This window comes from Neophocaena asiaeorientalis, unplaced genomic scaffold, assembly GCF_003031525.2.
Source record: "Neophocaena asiaeorientalis asiaeorientalis breed wild unplaced genomic scaffold, Neophocaena_asiaeorientalis_V1.1 scaffold194, whole genome shotgun sequence".
NCBI classification, from domain to species: domain Eukaryota; kingdom Metazoa; phylum Chordata; class Mammalia; order Artiodactyla; family Phocoenidae; genus Neophocaena; species Neophocaena asiaeorientalis.
The window spans coordinates 2,590,084-2,611,229 of NW_020172638.1; the positions used below are offsets into that span (position 1 = coordinate 2,590,084).

At 40.0% G+C, this 21,146-nt stretch overlaps 1 protein-coding gene across 1 annotated transcript; it reads left to right on the forward strand.

The window, feature by feature from the left end:
* Positions 1–2,032: 2,032 nt before the first annotated feature.
* EIF1AX (eukaryotic translation initiation factor 1A X-linked) lies at positions 2,033–20,776 on the forward strand. Its single transcript, XM_024739451.1, has 7 exons — positions 2,033–2,273; positions 10,881–10,964; positions 13,051–13,154; positions 14,243–14,293; positions 16,424–16,505; positions 17,649–17,740; positions 20,673–20,776. Exons 1-7 carry the CDS (start codon positions 2,258–2,260, stop codon positions 20,676–20,678), a joined length of 435 nt encoding a protein of 144 aa, XP_024595219.1. The 5' UTR covers positions 2,033–2,257; the 3' UTR covers positions 20,679–20,776.
* The last annotated feature ends 370 nt before the right edge of the window (positions 20,777–21,146 follow it).

Below are 21,146 nucleotides of genomic sequence, written 5' to 3' on the forward strand. Positions count from 1 at the left end.
ATTGTCTTTTGCTTGGACTATTTCGGGTAGCCTCCTGCATGGTGTCTGTTTCCTCCCTTGCCCCTCTACAGTCTATTCTTAACACAGAAGCAAAAATGATCTGTTCAAAACCTACTAAGGATTATAACAAGTGATCTGGTCTCCCTACCTCTCTGATCTCATCTCCCCAAGCTCCCCTAGCCACATGGGCCTTCTTGCTGTTTCTTGAATATGCCAAGCATGCTCCCACTCAGGGTCTTTGTCCTTGCTGTTCCCTCTGCCTAGAACACATTTCCCCCAGATGTCCCCATGACTCACCTCCTTCAAAATGATTCTGATGATCAGTCATGTTTGGGAGCCATCCTGTAACAGAGAAATGAAGCCTGATTTTTTTTCTCCTTTGGTGTTTTATATTGGGTAATTGACAGAGACTTTTGATTTTTAAATATTTAAACTTCAAATATTTGGAATCTGATTACTTGCCACGTGCTAGGCACAATTACTGAACACTTGAATGCATTATATCAATTTAATTCCCACGACAACCCAAAATGGTAAGTACTATTCATACACCCAATTTAAAGATGAAAAAAACTGAGCCTTATAAATAGGTTAAGTAACTTGTCCAAGATCATATAGTAATAAGTTGCTGCAGAGCTGAATTTGAACTGGGTCTCTCTAACTCCAAAGCCCAAGTTCACAATTATTTGGCCTGGAAGTAAAATTTAAATAAATTTTATAGCTATCCTTTCATCCTCAATCGTGTAAACTGCAAAATACTGCAGATGGAAAGAGAAGCCCGGATCTTTCCATTTCCTCTAAGAAGTGCATCTGTCATTGGTTTGTCATCCTCAACTCTTAATAATGTTTTGGGCTGGATACTGCTTTGTTTAGGGGTGACGGGCCTGTACTGTGCACTGTAGGATGTTTAGCAGCACCCCTGGCCTCTGCCCACGAGATGCCAGCAACACGGCCTTCCTTCCCCAGATGTGACAACCAGAAGTGTCTCCAGACACTGTCAAATGTCCCTGGTAGAAAACCACTTTGTTTGACAATTGTACTTTATTTCTCTGTCACTTAGGTATGTCCACCTCCTTAGAAAATGTTGAAATGCTAATGTTTTCAGAAAGGTGATTTATTTAAAATAAGCTTGCTTAAAAATAAAGCTATTCATCCTGCATAGTCAGCTGTATTAGCTTGCTGAAGTTACCATAAACAAAGTACCACAGACTGGGTGGCTTAAACAACAAAACTTTATTTTCTCACAGTTCTGAAGGCTACCAATCTGAGATCAAGGTGTCCGCAGTGTTAGTCTCTTTTGAGGTCTCTCTCCTGGGCTTCTAGGATGGCCGCCTTCTTACTCATGCGATGCTCCCCTCTGTGCTGTGTGCTAATCTCTGCTTACTTATAAAGACACCAGTCATACTGGATCAGGGCCCACCTTAATGATCTCATTTCAATTTAATTACCTCTTTAAAGACCCTATCTCCAAAGTCACATCCTGAGGTATTGGGGGTTATGAATTCAACATACGAATTTTGGGAGGATACAATGCAGCCCCTAACACTGAGTTTGTCTTCTCCCCTCCCTTCCTGTGTGTTGAGCACTTACTATGTGCCAGACATTCTGCTAAATGCTGGTAATAGTAACCAAGAGATGTGATCTCTGCCAAATAAGGTTTACAGTGAGGTAGGAAACACAGATATTTATAAAGTAATAACAAGTGTCATGCAAATATTACGCTTTGGGCCAAGTTAAGACTGAGCTGTTGAGATTAGAGTTAATGAGCCCGCAGCTCAAACCTTGAGACGCCAGTCTGCCACAAAGCAGCCAGCAGCGGGCGCTACCAGAACCCGCCTTTATTGTGGTGCCTCGGCCCCGCCCACTCCCTCCCGGATTCCGCCTTCTGCCTGCTCACGGCCCAGTGCCCCAAGGGGTTTGGCAAACTGCGGTAAACGCTCCGGAACCGCGTCACCCTCCGCTCTGACAATAGGCGTCAGTCGGCCCCGCCTGCGCCGTAGGGCCGGGAGTGGGGGCGGGCCCTGACGGCGCTGGGAGGCGGGGAAAAGCGACGCAAGCAGCCGCGACGCCATTTGTCGCGGCCCAGCGTGGGTGCGAACGGATCTCGGAAGAGCTCGGTTGTTAAGACTCACGCGCGCGCGCGGTCCGCTCTCCCCCGCCTGCTTCGTGTCACGCTGTCCCACGCGTCGCCCCTCGGAGGAGTCGCCGCCGCCACCCAGATAGGAGTCGGAGACGCAGCGAGGCCGTCGTCACCGCCATGCCTAAGAATAAAGGTAATGCCGCCTGGACCCCGGGACCACGACTCCGCTCGGCCCGGTCTCCCCGGCTGTGCACGCGGCCTCCGGATCTCCTAGGCGGCAGTAACCTGCCTCTCCGCCCTGCCTGCACGCAGCTGGGCGATCCGGACGCGATCCTGGGCTCGGGAGAGGAGCTGGGAAGTTACTCCTGTCTTCCAGTTTGGTCACATTGGGGTGGAGCCGACGCCATTTTTGTAGGGCCTCCTGCGGGAGGACGTGTGCTTCTGCTCCAGATTCGCGCCAGACTGACCCTGGCACTATAGGGACCTGTGGGGAGACCTCCCCCGTGGCCGCCTGGGCTTCGCAAATGGGCGTCTTTGGCCTTCCCGGCAGTTCTTAACTTTCAAAGGGTGATACCTGTTTTAAGTAGCCATCAGGTACTTCTGCATGGAATTCTTTATGGGCAGTTGTTGGGTATTGTTGAGACTACTCCCTCTCTCTTTTGTAAGTAGTGGACGAAACCTTGATGCATTAGGATTCGTCTCTAGAGACTTACTCTTACCCATCCTTTTACGGGGCTTTCTTTTTCCCAGAACACCTGTTCCATATTTAGCCAAGTTTTCTACTTTTGCTCCAGATCGGTATATATTGTGATGGGAGTAAAGACCTTTCAGTTCCTACCATTCTTAGGCCAAACATTCACAAACTGTCAGATTTGAGGATAATTTTATTTGGAATTTGCTAAATGGAAGGCCTAATCTAGGTAAAAGCAGAACAGTCCTAAAGAAATTCTTTTTTTAAGACTTAATGGTGTTTCTGTCTTCAGTATTCTTAACAATTTCTCAAAGGAAATTGTGGAAGTCGAAACAGGGAAAAGGTATTTTCCTACAGGAGAGGCATGTATTTCACAACCCACAAGTTTCCTTTGATTAGTCATCTTTGAGACCCCTGCCCTGACCCAGGCCTACTCTGTTCTCTTTTTCACTTCACAGCTGGCTCCAGGAATTCTACCTCATTTCCTCTTTGTAGCTGTCACTACTCTTTTTATTCCTTGGTGTATTTGGTTGCAGTTCTGTGCGAGATTTGGTGCAGCTCTCTCAGGGCACTCCACCTCACTGCCCTCTTACTTGCCGTTCCTTTTTGTAGCAAGTATTTTACTGCTAATTATTCTGGTAAAGACGGGGTGACAAAATAGGGTTTTCAAAGTCATGGTTTTCTTGTAACCTACATCATCTTTTATCCCCTCTGAGATGGTAACTGGATCCATTCAATAGATATCTTATTTTTCACCTTTATTTCTGGCGATGAGATTTCCGATTTCCTCACTAGACTGTAAGTTCTGAAGGGCAATAGTAGTATCTATTGGAGAAGATTGTATCTATTGGAGAAGTAGTATCTAGTTTGGAGAAGATTGGCGTCTTTAGGGCTATTTGTCTTCCCATGCCTGAATGTAGTATATTTTTCCTTTATTTAGGTGTTGTTTAATATCTCCTTACATTTCATGTGCATCTTTTGTCCGGTTTATTCCTAGCTACCTTATATTTTTTGGTTGCTAATTAAAATGGTAAAATGAAAATATTAGAATGAAAGATTTCAGACCTACAATAAGCTATAAAGCAAATATAATGAGTAACTGTCTGCAGTTGATGCATCAGTCATGTCCTGTTAGAAGATAGCAATAAAAGTTATTTTCACAGACAAAATTTAATATAAAGAATAGGGGACTTCCCTGGTGGTCCAGTGGTTAAGACTTCGCCTTCCAATGCAGGGCGTGCGGGTTCGATCCCTGGTTGGGGAGCTGAGATCCCACATGCCTCACGGCCAAAACACCAAAACATAAAACAAGCAGTATTGTAACAAATTCAATAAAGACTTTAAAAATGGTCCACATCAAAAAAAAAATCATTATAATATAAAGGTTGGTTAACCCATGTATTGGAGAGCTGAAAAGGCAAAAAGGGAACCACCCTAAGGTAGCAATTGCTAGAAACAGCTCTGGCTCCTAGAACTGGAGGGAAAAAAGGAGAGAGGTTGTTATTATTAAGACTGACAACAACAACAGGGATTTACTGTAGAGCACAGGGAACTATATTCAATATTTTGAATTTATGGTAATAAACCATAATGGAAAAGAATCAGAAATAAAGAATTTAGATATATACATATATATGTATAACCGAATCACTTTGCTGTACACCTGAAACTAACACAGTATTGTAAATCAGCTATACTCCAATTAAAGAAAAACAAACAAACCTGACAAAACTTGGAGGAGGGGCCCAGACCTCTAAAGAGGGGGCGCTGTCGATAGCAGGGTCTTTGAGGACCCTGTGAGGTTGGTTCTGGGGCAAAGCAAAAGGGAATCATCTGCAACCACTGAAAGCAGTTACAGCCAGGAGAAGACTGCTGCTGAGTTTATGCCAGTAAAACCGAGAAGCAAATCCCCTTTCTGCTCCAGCCTGCCCTCTGCAGCGTCCCAGCGGCAGGGCCCAACTGGCAGCAGCGGGCCAAGGAGAAGGGTGGGGGTGGGGAAGCTCCGAGAGGAAAGCTGCAGGACCAGCACTGGTGCTCAGCTTCTGGCCGGGTGGGGTTCCCGGAGGCCCACAGCTCAGGGCGGGCTTTTGTGGTGTCAGTGGCCCAAATGGCAGAGGGACATATTTACAGTTGCGTTATCAATGCTAAATTTCTAACAGTAATTTCATTTTCTAACATCATCCAACATCCAGTCCATTTTCAAATTTCCCCTATTGTCTCAAGGATGTCTAGAGTGTAAGTATATAATATACCTAATGTCGTATACTATATTTTTTAATTTATTGAGGTGAAAGTCACATCACGTAAAGTTAGCCACTTTAAAGTGAGCGAGCGATTCGGACTTCCTTGGTGGTGTAGTGGTTAAGAATCCGCCTGCCAATGCAGGGGACATGGGTTCGAGCCCTGGTCCGGGAAGATCCCACATGCCACGGAGCAGCTCAGCCCGCGAGCCACAACTACTGGGTCCACATGCCACAACTGCTGAAACCTGCGCACCTAGAGCCCATGCTCCGCAACAAGAGAAGCCACTGCAGTGAGACGCCACATTGGGTTGCTAGCACTTGACACTTAGTAGATGCTCAGTAAATAATTGTTGGATTAAGTCACCTCCCTTCTGTTGACTCCACCCTTAGGTGAATAATAGGCTCTCCCTTGGTTCCAAAGGGACTGAACTACATTAAAACACATCCAGTTCACAAACGTCCTTTAAAGTTCATTTCATTACATGGCAGTAAAATAGGGAAGGGGATGATCAGGGTATGGTTAATTCTGGTAAATTGACAAGCAATGAATCATTCTTTTATAAATAACACATGAGGCATACAAAAATTATAAATAACGCAGTGAACGCCTGGGGAATCAACCCATTACTCTGAACTTGAGAATTACAACACATATTCAGTTAAAGCCCTCTGTGTTCCCCTCCCCAATCCCCTTCCGCTCCCTCTCTTCATCTCTTCCAGGAGGTAGCCACCATTCTGAATTTGGTGTTTAAGCATTCCTATAGTTGTAAAACCCATCTGTTATCTTTACTTGTTATCTTAGAGGAACAGTACTTTTCAAGACTCCTACAAGATGCGGTTTACTAATGTGAAATAAATTCATGATTATTTTTCTGTTTTTATTCATTGGAAAAGCCAGAGCCTGTGAACATAATCTTTGTGATGTTTACACATGTATTGTCACTGTGTGTTGCCACTAACTGTGTGTTGAATGACTTGATTTGGATTGATTCTTACCAGCTTATTTCCTCTAGAATCCTCTAGACTCTCTCAGTTTATGACCTCAGGGAAAAAAGGTAGCCTTGGGCCCACTAATGAAGAGCAGTTGGGGTAAGGTGCTCCCTCCCACACTTCAAAGAAGTTACTACTTTTAGTTTTAAAATCACCAGTCCTTTAGGAATGTATGGGCTACTCTTGAGTGATTGATTCAAAGAATTTTCCAACTAAATATGTGACTCAGTAAACAAAGTAGGTGTGGTACTTGCACTGATGCCCACTCTGCTTTGAAGATTTGGCATGGTTGGTGGCTTGAAGCAGAGGATACTTTTTCTCTTTCTAGGAAATGAGCTCTGAGGACTCTGGGTGGGTCAGGACATTGTAGAGGCCTGCCGAACATAGCACAGAGCATTGTGAGACTGCCCCTGGGACCGAGTAAGTGCACATGACTCAAGAAGTTAAGAGTCTGTCTTTGCAGTGGCCAGGTACACGTTCTTTTTTCTGTTTGGGCTGTGAACCTGTTTTTGCTGCTTCCAGGCTCCTCCCGTGAGTCCCTTAGTGTCGCTACCACTTAACACCTTTCTTCTGTCTTTTGGAATGGCTGCCAATGTGGTTTAGGTTCTAGAATGGGAACAAAACGCTGTGGAGAGATACCCTAATGTGGGGGCCAGGAACAAAAAAGGATTAGGTTGGATCTGGTCACCCCCACTCACTAATAGTGTGTTGCTTCTCTGAGCTTCAGTAAACTCACTGGTAAACTGGGCATAAATGACTTATTATCTCATAGGGTGATAGTGACAAGTAAATGGGCGGCATTATTGCATACTGGTTAAGAGCATAGTCACTGGGGTGATACTGCCTGATGCAAATACCAGCTCTCACTTCATTCTCTCTTGTGAGATAAAGACAAAATAGTGCCTATCTGATAGGCATAAGCTTGTTAAGGGCGAGTTACTGGGACAGTGAGAAGTCTGCTTGGATTGAAGCATAGGGAAATTGAAGAGGAGTATTGAGAGGTAGATTGCTGTCATGCTTATAGGTTGAAAGACTTATATTCTTTAAGGTAGTTATGTTACCGCTAACAGAAATAAGGATGTTTATTAAGGACCAACTTTGTAAAAGAAAGTAATTTGAGTTTTGAGTAAAATTTGAATGACAGTAGCCCATTCACTGGAAATGTGCTGAGCCTCACATTAGAAATAAGAGGCCAAAGCTTAGCTGAAATAGTAGGATGAGATGTAAAATTCTTAGCATGGAAGTGGTAGGTGAGAGAAATTTTTCCTTAGAAAGTAGGTAAGCAGAAGCTGAGAATTTGGACTTAATGAAGCTCAAAAGGGATAGGCATAGTGAAGGGGTAGGGGGTGATGAAAGGTCAAGAATAGTGCAAGTGGCCCTTTAAAAGTCAGAAAAAGAGTTGAGAAATGATCAGCAGTGTCATTATTTAAAGTATGGAAAATGGGAGGGAGGGTACAGATTTTTAAGGCTACCGGTAGATAGAAGAATTCTAGAACCCTACATGGTAGAAAGAATATAGAGGCACTTGAATCTTCTGTTCTAACTCCCTCATTTTATAGAGGCTGGAATTGAGATCCTGAGAAGTTTTGTGAAAGCTCCATGTATCCTTTATTCCTCCCTTCACATGGTCACAATTCCCATCTTGTTTCCATCTCAGAAATATTCCTCTTATTTGTCCCTTCCTCTTCACGGTCAGGCTAGGTGTGCTTCATTCTATGTGTAATAAGGACAGTGACCTTCTTACCAGTTTTCCCACCCAGAGGATCATGTCACACCTCTATTTTTTGTCGAACTATTTAAGATTTTTTTTTTTTTTTTGCGGTACGTGGGCCTCTCACTGTTGTGGCTTCTCCCGTTGTGGAGCACAGGCTCCAGACGCGCAGGCTCAGTGGCCATGGCTCATAGGCCCAGCCGCTCCGCGGCATGTGGGATCTTCCCAGACCGGGGCACGAACCCGTGTCCCCTGCATCGGCAGGCGGACTCGCAACGACTGCGCCACCAGGGAAGCCCTATTTAAGATTTTTGAATAGTAAAATTCACGATTCAAGTTTCAAAAAGTGTAGAATGAAATGTCTTTCCTAAGTGTGTCCTCTTGCCAATGAGTTCTTCTCACAGGCAGTCATTAACTTTCTTGTATGTGCCCTTCCAGAGATATTTTATATGTAATCAAGTATGAATATCCCTTTTTTACACAATGGTAGCTTTATACTCTTCTTCAGCTTGCTCTATTTGTTGTTAAACTTACATTATGAAGAATTTTGAACATATACAAAAGTAGACTAGTATAATGAGCCTCCATGTACTCAACTCCTGGCCTCAGACGTCATTAATTCACAGCTAAACTTGCACCGTCCACACCAGATCAGGGTCCACATATGGGCTATACATTGTCATTGGTTGATATCTTTTAAGTCTCTTCTAACTGGTAGGTTCTTCATCCATCTGTGGGGTTTTTTTCCTTCATAATGTATCTGTTGAAGAAAACAGATTGTCTTGTGGATTCGTCCCCATGTTGTCATCGTCCCCATCATCCCCCAACCCCCAGCTAGATTTTGCTGATTGCATTCCTAGTGTACCTTTTTACTGTTTTTTTACCAGACTGTCTTTTAGAGCAGTTTTATGTTGATAGAAAAATGAGCAGAAATTGCAGAGTTCCAACTCCCACCCTCCCAGTTTCCTCTATTATTAATATCTTACATGAGCCACTATAGATAGTCCATAGTTTACATTAAGGTTCATTCTTTGTGTTGTACGTTTTATGGATTTTTGACAAATATATAGTGACATGTAGCCACCATTACAGTACCATACTGCGTTAAAAATCCTGTTGTTCACCTATTCACCTGTCCTTCCTTCCCCGCTCCCCATCTGGCAACTACTGATCTTTTTACTCTCTCTATAGTTTCGCCTTTTCAAAAATGTTATATGGTTGGAATCATACTATTCAGCCTTTACAGATTGGCTTCCTTCCCTTAGTAATATACATTTAAGGTTTCTCCATGTCTTTGGGGGGGGGTTGATAGCTCATTTCCTTTTATTGCTGAATAGTATTCCATTGTATGCGAGTACCACAGTTTATGCTTTCACCTACTGAAGGACATCTTGGTTACTTCCAAGATCAGGCAGTTACTACCTTGCTTATTTTTTTTTTTTTAACATCTTTATTGGAGTATAATTGCTTACAATGGTGTGCTAGTTTCTGCTTTATAACAAAGTGAATCAGTTATACATATACATATGTTCCCATATCTCTTCCCTCCTGCGTCTCCCTCCCTGCCACGCTCCCTATCCCACCCCTCTAGGTGGTCGCAAACCACCTAGCTGATCTCCCTGTGCTATGTGGCTGCTTCCCACTATGTATTTTACATTTGGTAGTGTATATATGTCCATGCCACTCTCTCACTTTGTCACAGATTACCCGTCCCCCTCCCCATATCCTCAAGTCCATTCTCTAGTAGGTCTGTGTCGTTTTTCCCGTCTTACCTCTAGGTTCCTCATGACCTTTTTTTTTTTTCTTAGACTCCTTGTATATGTGTTAGCATACGGTATTTGTTTTTCTCTTTCTGACTTACTTCACTCTGTATGACAGTCTCTAGGTCCATCCACCTCACTACAAATAACTCAGTTTCATTCCTTTTTATGGCTGAGTGATATTCCGTTGTATATATGTGCCACACCTTTATCTGTTCATCCGATGATGAACACTTAGGTTGCTTCCGTCTCCTGGCTATTGTAAATAGAGCTGCAATGAACATTTTGGTACATGACTCTTTGAATTATGGATTTCTCGGGGTATATGCCCAGTAGTGGGATTGCTGGGTTGTATGGTAGTTCTATTTCTAGTTTTTTAAGGAACCTCCATACTGTTCTCCATAGTGGCTGTACCAATTCACATTCCCACCAGCAGTGCAAGAGTGTTCCCTTTTCTTCACACCCTCTCCAGCATTTATTGTTTCTAGATTTTTTCATGACGGCCATTCTGACAGGTGTGAGATGATATCTCATTGTAGTTTTGATTTGCATTTCTCTAACGATTAATGACGTTGAGCATCCTTTCATGTGTTTGTTGGCAATCTGTATATCTTCTTTGCAGAAATGTCTGTTTAGGTCTTCTGCCCATTACCTTGCTTTTTAACTTGCTTGATGTATCCTACAGCTATAGGACAAAATGTAAACTCTCAGGGTTGCCAGACTTGTTGCTCTCCCTCTACTGCCACAAAATCAGTGTCCCTTTCCAGTTCACAAAACTTTACCCACCCCCCACCCCGGCCCAATTATCTTCTTTTTGCACACAGACCTTTCATTTGGGGGAGCAGGTACAAGAGAGACCCCATTTTATAAAATTTATCATGATCCGTTATATATCCCTCCTTGGTCCTGTGGGCCACTGTAGGAGGAGTTCACTGAGCAGTGTATTCAACCAAGTAGTCGTTATGTTTATGATATCTCCTTTTGGTTTGTTTGTATTTTATGTCAGCAGTATCCCAAAAGGGATTTCCAGGAAGGGTAGGGAAGTGACGACATGTATATGTTTAATATGATTGGAGATACATGACCAAATTAGGTGAATTTTTTAATTTTTCATTTTTTTTCAGGTTTTTGTTGTTTGTTTGAAGTATGGTTTACAACATTATATTAGTTTCAGATGTACATCATAGTGATTCAGTATTTTTGTAGATTAGACTCTGTTTAAAGTTATTGTAAAATACGATATTCCCTGTGCTGTATAATATATTCGTGTAGCTTATTTATATTACACGTAGTAGATTGTACTTCTTATAATTTAAGTGGCTTTTAAAGAACATTCTGTAAGCCCTAGTTTGGTTTCTTTTTCTGTTTTGCAGATAATTAATGTCTTTTTCTTTAAAACTATTAGGTAAAGGAGGTAAAAATAGACGCAGAGGTAAGAATGAGAATGAATCTGAAAAGAGAGAGCTGGTGTTCAAAGAAGATGGGCAAGGTAAGCATTTTCATAAGTTAGGTTTCTTTCAGTAATAGTTTGCTTTCTTAAGTAAGATTTTCAATTTCTCAACATTAAAGAGATACTGTTCATAATCCTGAGCAAAAAACCGCATGTCCCCTTTTGCTCTTCTCCATTTCTCATCCCCCACACTTCTCCAGAGCCTTTCTCCTGGTAGTTATTTCTTGGTATACTCAGCATGCGCTGAGGATTGATGGCGTTTCTGTAAATGTGTATGTTTCACTGTTTTATGTGAACACTCATGTTACAACTAAGAATGAATTGAGCAGTTCAGAGGGAATTAAGCCTCAAAAGCTATGGTTGACGATTCCGTGACTTAGTAGACTTTTTTTGATAGCGAATGGTGCTACATAGTATGTTCAGTAGACCATGGGTATTTGAGGAATGCATCTGAGGCATGTAAATTACATGTAATTTCATAACATAATAAAATGAAACTGAACAGTTGACCTTTTCAAACTGATTAAGATTTTTGTTAAGTGCCAGATACTTAACAGTAGTTTCCCATGTTTTGTTTGGTTTTGGTTTTTGAGAGTTATGTTTTGGGGGGTTTTTTCGGTGGGGGGGTGGTTAACATCTTTATTGGAGTATAATTGCTTTACAGTGGTGTGTTAGTTTCTGCCGTATAACAAAGTGAATCAGCTATACGTATACATATATCCCCATTTCCCATGTTTTTGAGTAATTTCAAACTTTCAGAAAAGTTGCACTCTAAGTACCATGAATTCCTTTAACCCCTTCATCTTTGTGTGCGTGTGTGTGTTTTTCCTGAACCATTTGGAAGTTAGTTGAAGACATCATGATACTTTTCCCTTACTACTTACTTTATCGTGTTTCTCCTAAGAACGAGTATATTCTCTCACGTAACTGCAGTAGGATTATCACACTCGTGAATATATTATTTATCTAATATATAGTCCAGATTGAAATTTTTCTAGTTATCCCAGTAATTTTCAGCAGTTTTTAACAAAGAACTTTTTCTACTTATCTTTTTATAGAACTTGGTAGATTTGTTCATGCCATGAATATATAAGCCACTAAAGATGAAACATGTTATTTGGCTAAAAGACCCTTTTATTTCTTACCCTTGATTCTTGCCCTCCTTTAGCAGTTGAGTTTATTTTGACTGCCATTACTTTTTCTTTTTCATGTTTTCCCCCCACTTTGGAAGAGAGCCTGCCTTTAAATCGACCAACCGTGTTGAGGCCCTAGGTGGGTGCTAGGTTCACTGTAGTCTGAGTAACTCACTTCCACTTGTCAACACCACAGTCGAGCCTTTGAAAGTTTTGTTTCAGTGTATTTACAAATTGGTGGATGTCCTCTTTGGAGCTCAGCCTTGCATACAACTTGAGTAAACTAAAGGTTCTGAAGTAGATCGGAAAAAAACTGTCATTTAATGACAGAAGAGACGGCCCGTGTGCAATCCACTGCTCATAATCTCAGTTTTTCAAGTGGCTGTGAAGTAGGGTGGCTTCCTGGGTACCCTTTTGGAAAGATTTTTGATTAAAAGTTTGGCATTTTGTCTGGGAGCATCTTTCCAGCTTTACGAAAACTTCAGAATAATCACTAAGATATTCTAATTTAACAAAGACATTAATAACATATAAGCTGATTTTTATTTGCCGGTGTACCAAAAATTGTGTTGCAGTTAGCCTCTAAAGACTAACCCTCTGAGGGAAAGGAGACGAAAATTGGGCGAGGATCCAAAGTGAGAGATTGATGAGATACATTTTAGTGTACATTTTGGGCCAGGCCACCTTGATCTCCAGAAGTAGAGCATACGGTCATGAAGACAGTGGACAGTCCACTTAACTCAAAATGAGTAGATAATTAAAATATTTCTGATAGCAGGGACAGCTTGTCATAGAAATGGCATTACACAGTGTTGGTTCTGGCTCTGCCGTTAACTAGCTTGGTGTCTATCACTCCCTTGTACTTATTTTACTGCATATACTTATTCCTAACCAACACACCTGTATGTTCTAATCAGTTGTATGTGGACTTTTAAGTTGCTTTTATCAAAAATTCAGCAATATCCTATACCCTTTACTTTTCCCTCCTCCAGAGTATGCTCAAGTAATCAAAATGTTGGGAAATGGACGGTTAGAAGCGATGTGTTTTGATGGTGTAAAGAGGTTATGTCACATCAGAGGGAAACTGAGAAAAAAGGTAAGTGTGGAGACTTGTTTTACTTTAATATAAAATTATGGTTAAGGGGAAAAAATGGCTCTAAGGTTTTTATGGGCCAAGGACCTCATTTTTGTAAGTTCCCAAAAGATTTCAGTAGAACAGTGATTTACCTCTAAGTCAAAACAGCAAGATCTTTGATGGTAATTTTATACAGGTATCTGTCTAAAGACTCATTTATATCACCTATGTTGTATTCCTGCCCCAAAATGATTAACCTGAATCAAATCATGAGGAAACAATTAACAAGTCCAAATTGAGGGACACACTGCAAAACGAATGGCCTGACTGCTAGTATATATAATGTTAATGTCATGAATGGAAAAAAAACAGCAGGGCGGGCTATTTCAATGTAAAGGAGATTAAAGAGATGCAATGGTTAAATGCAGTAGGTGGCCCTTGTTTGGGTTCTGGTTTGAGGGTGGGGGAAATAGCTGTAAGGAGGTGTTAAGAAAATTTGAATATGAATTACAGTAAATAAGTGTTGTATTAATGTTAAATTTCCTGAACTGAGATCATGAGTGGGCTGCCTTGGAAAGTAGTGATTAATTTCTCATCAGGGTAGGTGTTCAGGCAGATTTATTGATCAGGTTGGTTAAAAGTCACTCCATCCCTGTCTTTATGATTTTTAAAAAATTTGTCTTGTTAATGCTCATGTTACCAAACTAAAGGAGTTCTGTTTCCTGTGCGTATTTGGGTGTGTGGGAGGGAGGGAGGGAGGGAGATAAAACCACATTCCTAATTTACTATTCTCATATGTTGTAATGGATAACTGACCACTTAGAGGGGTTCAGTATTAAGAATCCCTTAATTTCTAAACTAATCATTGGTCCTCTGGAATTATTAAACTGTCAAGTAGTTAAATAAGATTGTTGTTTTTCTAATATCCAAAATTATAGAAAATTTGAAAGTGGCTCAGCTGCTTACTGTAGTTTTTTTTCCTAATTCTAAATACAGGTACTTTACCCACAGTTGGGTGAATAGTATGTGTATTTTAGGGGAAGACTGACTCTACATTGCTCTTGATTGATTATTTTTATTTTAAATGTAACCTCCTGTGACTTTTATAGGTCTGGATAAATACCTCAGACATTATATTGGTTGGTCTACGGGATTACCAGGTAAAAATAAAATTTTCATTGTTTACTTGCTTGAATTTTATGAGCAATTAATGTTTAGAACATAAGTCATAACCATATTTGACCAGTTCCAGGCCAGTATGCTATTCACCGTTGTGTCAACAGACATTTCTTAAGGGCAGTTCTGTCTTAGGCATTGTGCTAGGTACCCCAGGGATCATGGTTCCCAAATGCCAGTCTGTGGAGTCTGCATTTTCACTATAGAAGAATCACAGACAGTGTGAATTTTTCATGAAGCTAAATAGTCCTTTTTCCCTTTTTGATATTTAAAAAGTTCCCTTTTTTGGAATGAGGGATACTATATTGTGGTGGTTTTGTTGGTGTTCTTAGTTGGCAAGATAAAAATAATTTTATGTTGGACTGCCTGCCTCCATTTTTTAAAAAAATTTTTTTTTTTTTAACTTATACGTCTTGAACTCAAAATCTGGAAACCATTACTCTAGGGGATACAACTGAATGAGTCAAGCTGTCATCTCACAAAATGCTTATGGCCTGGTAGTGGAGAGGGTAAGACAGGCACACAAGTAATTGCAGTACAAACCATGATAAAAGTATGTGCTCTAAATTTAGATGAGCACTTAGGAAGAAAATGGTAGTTGTCCTTCATGATGTCAACCTGGAGACTCTACTCATGCTAGGGCTATGAAATCCGTTTGGTTTCCACCTATTGGAACTCATCACCATGTATTTACATTTTGAGTGATCGTGTTTCTATTTTTATAACTTTGATCGTACTTTGATTTTTTTAAATATATGTTCTAGAATAAAGAATTAAAATCTTTACCTTAAATCATTGGTTCTCAACCGTGGGTGATTATTTTCCTCCAGAGTACATTTGGCAGTGTCTGGAGACATGTCAGGTTTTCACACCTGGGGGTAGGGGTCAGTGCTGGTCATCTAGTTGATAGAGACCGGGGTGATGCTAAACATCCTACAATGCACAGGACAGTCCCTACAGCAATGAATTATGTGGTCCAAAATATCAACTGTGCTGAGGTTGAGATAGCCTGCTTTAATTTAAACTCGTACCATTTTAATGTCCATTTTCTTCTTTTGATCCTAAAGATAACCCCAGAAGTAGGAACAATTAGTTAGTTCCCTGTTTGACAGATAAGGAAATCAAGGTTCTGAAAGGTGTAACATTCATACTATAAAATGACAGCCACATTAAGTTTTCCAATTCTTAATCTCCCATGATCCTTCTTTTATGTCCCTGCCACTTAAAGGGTGGTACAGGGACCAGTAGCATCACTAGCTTTTGGCAACTTGTTAGAAATGCAGATTCTTGGACCTCACCCCAGGCCTCCTAAATCAGAATGTGCGTTTTAACCAGAATCCCCTTGGGCTTCTGTACACTTACCGTTTTAAGAAGTGCTGGTGTGAATCACACCATTCTTGGATCATTGTGATCACTTACGTTGCCTTTGAGAATTTTTGAAGTTGAAACAATCAGCTTCAACCCTTTTTTTCTTCCTTAACTGAGTCAGATTCCTTTCAGATGGGGAAGTGTGAACATTCTGAAGTATTAGTTTTCAGTGGGACACTTGCATCAGAAATACCCATATCTTTTACCAATACACACTCATGGACTTCACTCCACATCTCCTAATTTATCTGTCTTTAGGAGGTATAAAAGCTCCATAAGAGATTCTGATGGATTTGTACCCTAAGAACCACTGATACGTGGAAAGGTATAATAATTTCCTTGGGTCATTATACCGGTCTCAGCTTTTGAATTAGAGTATTTAATCACCTGTAAATTATGGTCCCAGGGAATTTTTGTACTTCAAAAGACTTCTAATCAAAGGGTAACTATAAATAATCCAAAAGATTGGGTCTGTACAGTTCTGCTCTTATTGAAGTGAAATCTATAACTGTCTTCCCTAAGCTTGTTGATCATTATTCATTTACGCATGCAAGCTTCTTTATACTGGGTTAAACCCAAGGATGTTTTTCAGAGGGTAGGAGAAAACTTTAAATTTTTAGAAAAAGGACAAGAGTTTATAACACAACAGTGAAATTTAATTTTCTATCCAGTTTGAAACTAATTTATGGAATAATGGATAATATTTGGCATAATCATTTGTAAATCTTATTTGTCTCTTTTTTAAGGATAATAAAGCTGATGTAATTTTAAAATACAATGCAGATGAGGCTAGAAGTCTGAAGGCATATGGCGAACTTCCAGAACATGGTAATGTCTGAGATATTACATTAACCTGTTACATAGTGTTATTACCTGGTGGTATTTAGATGAAGGAATTTTGGTAGAATTTTGTGGATTTTGCATGTTTAGTTTTGAGTTTACGTGATTCATTCCAAGTATGTATGCCTGCCTGTACTTCATAATACTAGACACCTTAAGAAAAAAGTAACTGGGATTCTGTTCCTAATAAATATACTTTTGGTGAGGAATTATCCTTTATAAGCCCTAAACTTCTGCGTAATGCCAGTCAACGGAATAAATTTATTATAGTATTTATTTGAAAGTTCCTTTCTAAAGAGACTGTCATTATCTTTAAATGTGAAGCAAGGATAGCAATTAGGTACTGTTGTCGATTTTTATTAAAAAGTCAGTTTTCAGTTCATCTTATCCTAGTGTCATAGTATCCATAGGATTTTGTTAAATCAACGTTTTTTGTTTCTCCCCCGCAGTACAAAAGTTATGCGTTCTTAACGCATAAAACTTAAATAAAAATAAGTTTCTCATGACCTCATCAAAGGGGAAGTGACTTTACATACTATTGTGTAAGCCTGCATTTTTTGTTTGGAAGTTATTTTTTGGTTCTGTTGCATATTATCAAGAAAACTATAATTTTACTTGAGCATGAAAACCCTGCTGAAATTATTTACTTGGCATTTCCAATCTAGGAAATGCTAATATATCTGGGAATAGGACTAGCACTTCCTGGTTCATTTTTGTTATTTAGGGATAAGCATGATTTGACCAAATTTTTCTGATTGATGAGTTTATCTGATGATTTGTGGCTTGTTAGCGTGTGCTCAGACGTTTTTTGAAGTGTAGCTGGAAGTTGTAATAGCTTTAGAATTTGTGTAATTAGAGCCTGCCTCACTAAAAATACCTTTGTGAGCAAAAGAAACTTGTTTGCATTTTGACTTAGAGATTTTGTTGTGTAAAATACTGTTCTATATACTAGGGTTGTTAGGTAGAAGTTAAGAGGATCTTTTTGGTAATGAAACTTAAAAGTTTGACTTGTAAGAGTCTCCTTTTATACTTCAACATTTGATATCCAACCACTTCTTTTAGTGGGCAATTTATTCATTTTACTAACATCTTGGTTATATTATATGAGTATATTTGTTATTGTTTCTTTAGCTAAAATCAATGAAACTGATACATTTGGTCCTGGAGATGATGATGAAATCCAGTTTGATGACATTGGAGATGATGATGAAGACATTGATGATGTAAGTAGCATTTTTCATGTTGAGTTTTTCAACTTTTGTTTGTGCTAGTCAAACTGTTCATGCTTTGAGAATTTTATCATCTTTTTCAGTATTTCTTCCTAAAAAGGTCAATATTTGCTTTGGCAATATGAATGCTAGGCGTTGGAATCTCAACTTGTTTAAGTTAAGGGTGTCTAGAGAGATAGCTATTAAGAAATTTAGCAGACAGTTACGAGAAATACAAGATTTTATCAAAGAAACAGGCCTTTTTATTGAGATATAGTTGTACAATATTATATAAGTTACAAGTGTACTGTAAGGTGATTCACAATTTTTTTTTTAATATTTATTTATTTATTTTATTTGGGCTGTGCCAGGTCTTAGTTGTGGCCCACGGGATCTTTAGTTGCAGCATGTGGGATTTTTTTTTTTTAGTTGTGGCATGCGGACTTCTTAGTTGTGGCATGCATCTGGGATCTAGTTCCCCGACCAGGGGTCGAACCCAGGCCCCCTGCATTTGGAGCATGGAATTTTACCACTGGACCACCACGGAAGTTCACAGTGATTCACAATTTTTAAAGGTTATACTCTATTTATAGTTACTATAATTGGCTATATTCCCTGTGTTATACAAACATGCCTTCTCTTAATTGAAACACTAGTGTGTTAGAAGAATAATCTTGTTTGAACCAGTTTCATATGAAGTGTTGGAATTACAGCATAACATTAAAAGCCCTGTTAAAGGGAATTCCCTGACGGTCCAGTGGTTAGAACTCGGCGCTTTTACTGTGGTGGCCTGGGTTCAATTCCTGGTCAGGGAAATAAGATCCCACAAGCTGTGCTGCGCAGCCACCAAAAAAATAAAGCGCCCTCTTAAAATTGAGGCCTTTTGCCAGTTATTTTATCTGTTGGATATGCACTATTGGCAAACTCTTGGTTTGGAGTTGGTGTGTTAATTTTGAGGAAAATGCGTTGTTTTTTCTCACTGTAAAGCAGTAATGCTCACAAGAGTAAGTGCCTCATTGCCCTTCTGCTGTTAAAATATTTCAATGAAATTCAAACTTAGTTTCTGGCAATATAAATCTATTTAATAACTGGGGTGGTATTATAAGTTACTCTTAAATCTGGGTTGGGCTCTTTAAACCCTTTTAAATAAAAATGTAGTTCAGGAACACCTGTGTATATAAATCTAAAAATAATAGTAGTAATGTTTGATTTTATTCAAAGGTGAAATTTGAGTATACCTAGAGTAGTTGCTCCTGGCCGGGATTGTTTGTGCAACAGAATTACCGGAGCTTTTCAGAAATACAAAGGCTGGGAATTACCTGGCGGTCCAGTGGTTAGGACTCTGTGTTTTTACTGCCAAGGGCCTGGGTTCGACCCCTGGTCAGGGAACTAAGATCCCACAAGCCACACGGCGCGGCCAAAAAACAAAAAACCCAACCGAACAAAAACAAAGGCTGGTCTCGGGGAAGTCTGAATTAAGTGATACCTACCACCGAGATTCTACAATTAACATCTCTGTACTTGGTTTATCACATACCTGCCTATACCTTTATTCATCCTTCAGTCCATCTTACATTTTGATGCATCTCCAAACCATTTTAGAATACATGATGAATTAAAGAAAATTTGAGTACATATCTCCAGTGTGTATTTATGAATTTTTAAACATACAGTACTGTATTTCAGAGCATACCCTAAAATAGAAAAATGAAAAGGGATAAGAAATAAATCCATCATTCTATTTTTTTAACATCTTTATTGGAATATAATTGCTTTACAGTGGTGTGTTTCTTCTGTATAACAAAGTGAATCAGCTATACATATACATACATCCCCATATCTCCTCCCTCCCACCCTCCCTATCCCACCCCTCTAGGTGGTCACAAAGCACCGAGCTGATCTTGATCTCCCTGTGCTATGTGGCTGCTTCCTACCAGCTATCGATTTTACATTTGGTAGTGTATATATTTGCATACCACTCTCTCACTTCATCCCAGCTTACCCTTCCCGCTCCCCGTGTCCTCAAGTCCGTTCTCTACATCTGCGTCTTTATTCCTGTCCTGCCCCTAGGTTCTTATGAACAATATCCTTCTATTTTTTATGTTATCTCCCTTTGGAAACCCCTGAGCCAGAGGATTCTTGTGACTAAGCTGTGAATGACACTTGGACAGTAGATTTATCGATGATTCTCTGTGACAAGAACCTGACATGGAGCTACTACTGTGTTATAGGTTAAGGAGCGATCCCAACATTTTGACAGCTTAGCTGGGGTAGAAGACCTTTTTTAGGAAATAAAGAACCTAGTCAGAGTACATACCTCAATATGAAGCCACATACACAGAGGTGATAGGGTGAGGATCTAGATAGGGTTAAGCTTTTCTAAGGAAAGTATATCTCAGTTTGTGCCAATGCTTCTTCAGAACTGAGGCTGGCAGTAAGGGATAGTAAAGGTAGTGGTTATTAAAGGAATTTGAGTTATCTTGGACATTTCGTAAGGGTCGCTTTGTCTGTCACCTGAGAACCCGACTTCTTCCCTAAGGTGTTTCTCCAAATGGTTTCTATGTGTTCTAGCCTTCACTCGTATAACCAGGTTGACTGGGAGGAGAATTTGGTATCTCACTTCTCCGTTTCTCAAGGAAGTAACACTCCCTGTGTCTGTTCCTACCCCCAAAATAAATTTCTAATCAGTAGCACAAAAGGAAGGAGATAGTAAAATAGTAAACTTTATTGAGAATATTCTGCATAATGTATAGCATTCTGAAGGCTGCTGTAAAGATTCAATGACAGCAGACCAGAATTGAGAAAAACCTAGTGTTCAGAATTTCCTCTTCAAACTGGATTTGTTTCCCAGATAGCCTAAGGGGGTGCATGTGTCCCTTACATGTGGTAGACTGTTGGAATATAAAAATTCTTCTTTTGGTTGATCTGATGTTCTTTTTCCTTCCAGATCTAAGTCGAACTCAACCTTTCACATTCCACTTTCTTTGAGGATTATTCAACAATTTGGATTTGGGCTGTGACCCGTTAAAGAAGATTAAAATTTCATTAGCATGAGTGCAGTTTGTTAAAGCAGACTGATTTGTTTCTAAGGTATTTCTTTAAAAACTAGTAATGCTGAATTCTCTTAAATGTTAAACCCACTTTGTTCTTTTGATGCGACGGAGCTTATGGGTAAAAGACCACATCTGCTCTTCTAAAAGAGAAAAAAAGTGTGTTAACTGCCTTTCCCACTTTGACCACTTCCAGTAAGTAAATGGATGTTTTGAGTAAAACCATTTGCCGTACACGCATTATGTACTTTTTTTTTTTTTTTTTTTTTTTTTTATTGTGGCCTCTCCCGTTGCGGAGCACAGGCTCCGGACGCGCAGGCTCAGAGGCCATGGCTCACGGGCCCAGCCGCTCCGCGGCACTTGGGATCTTC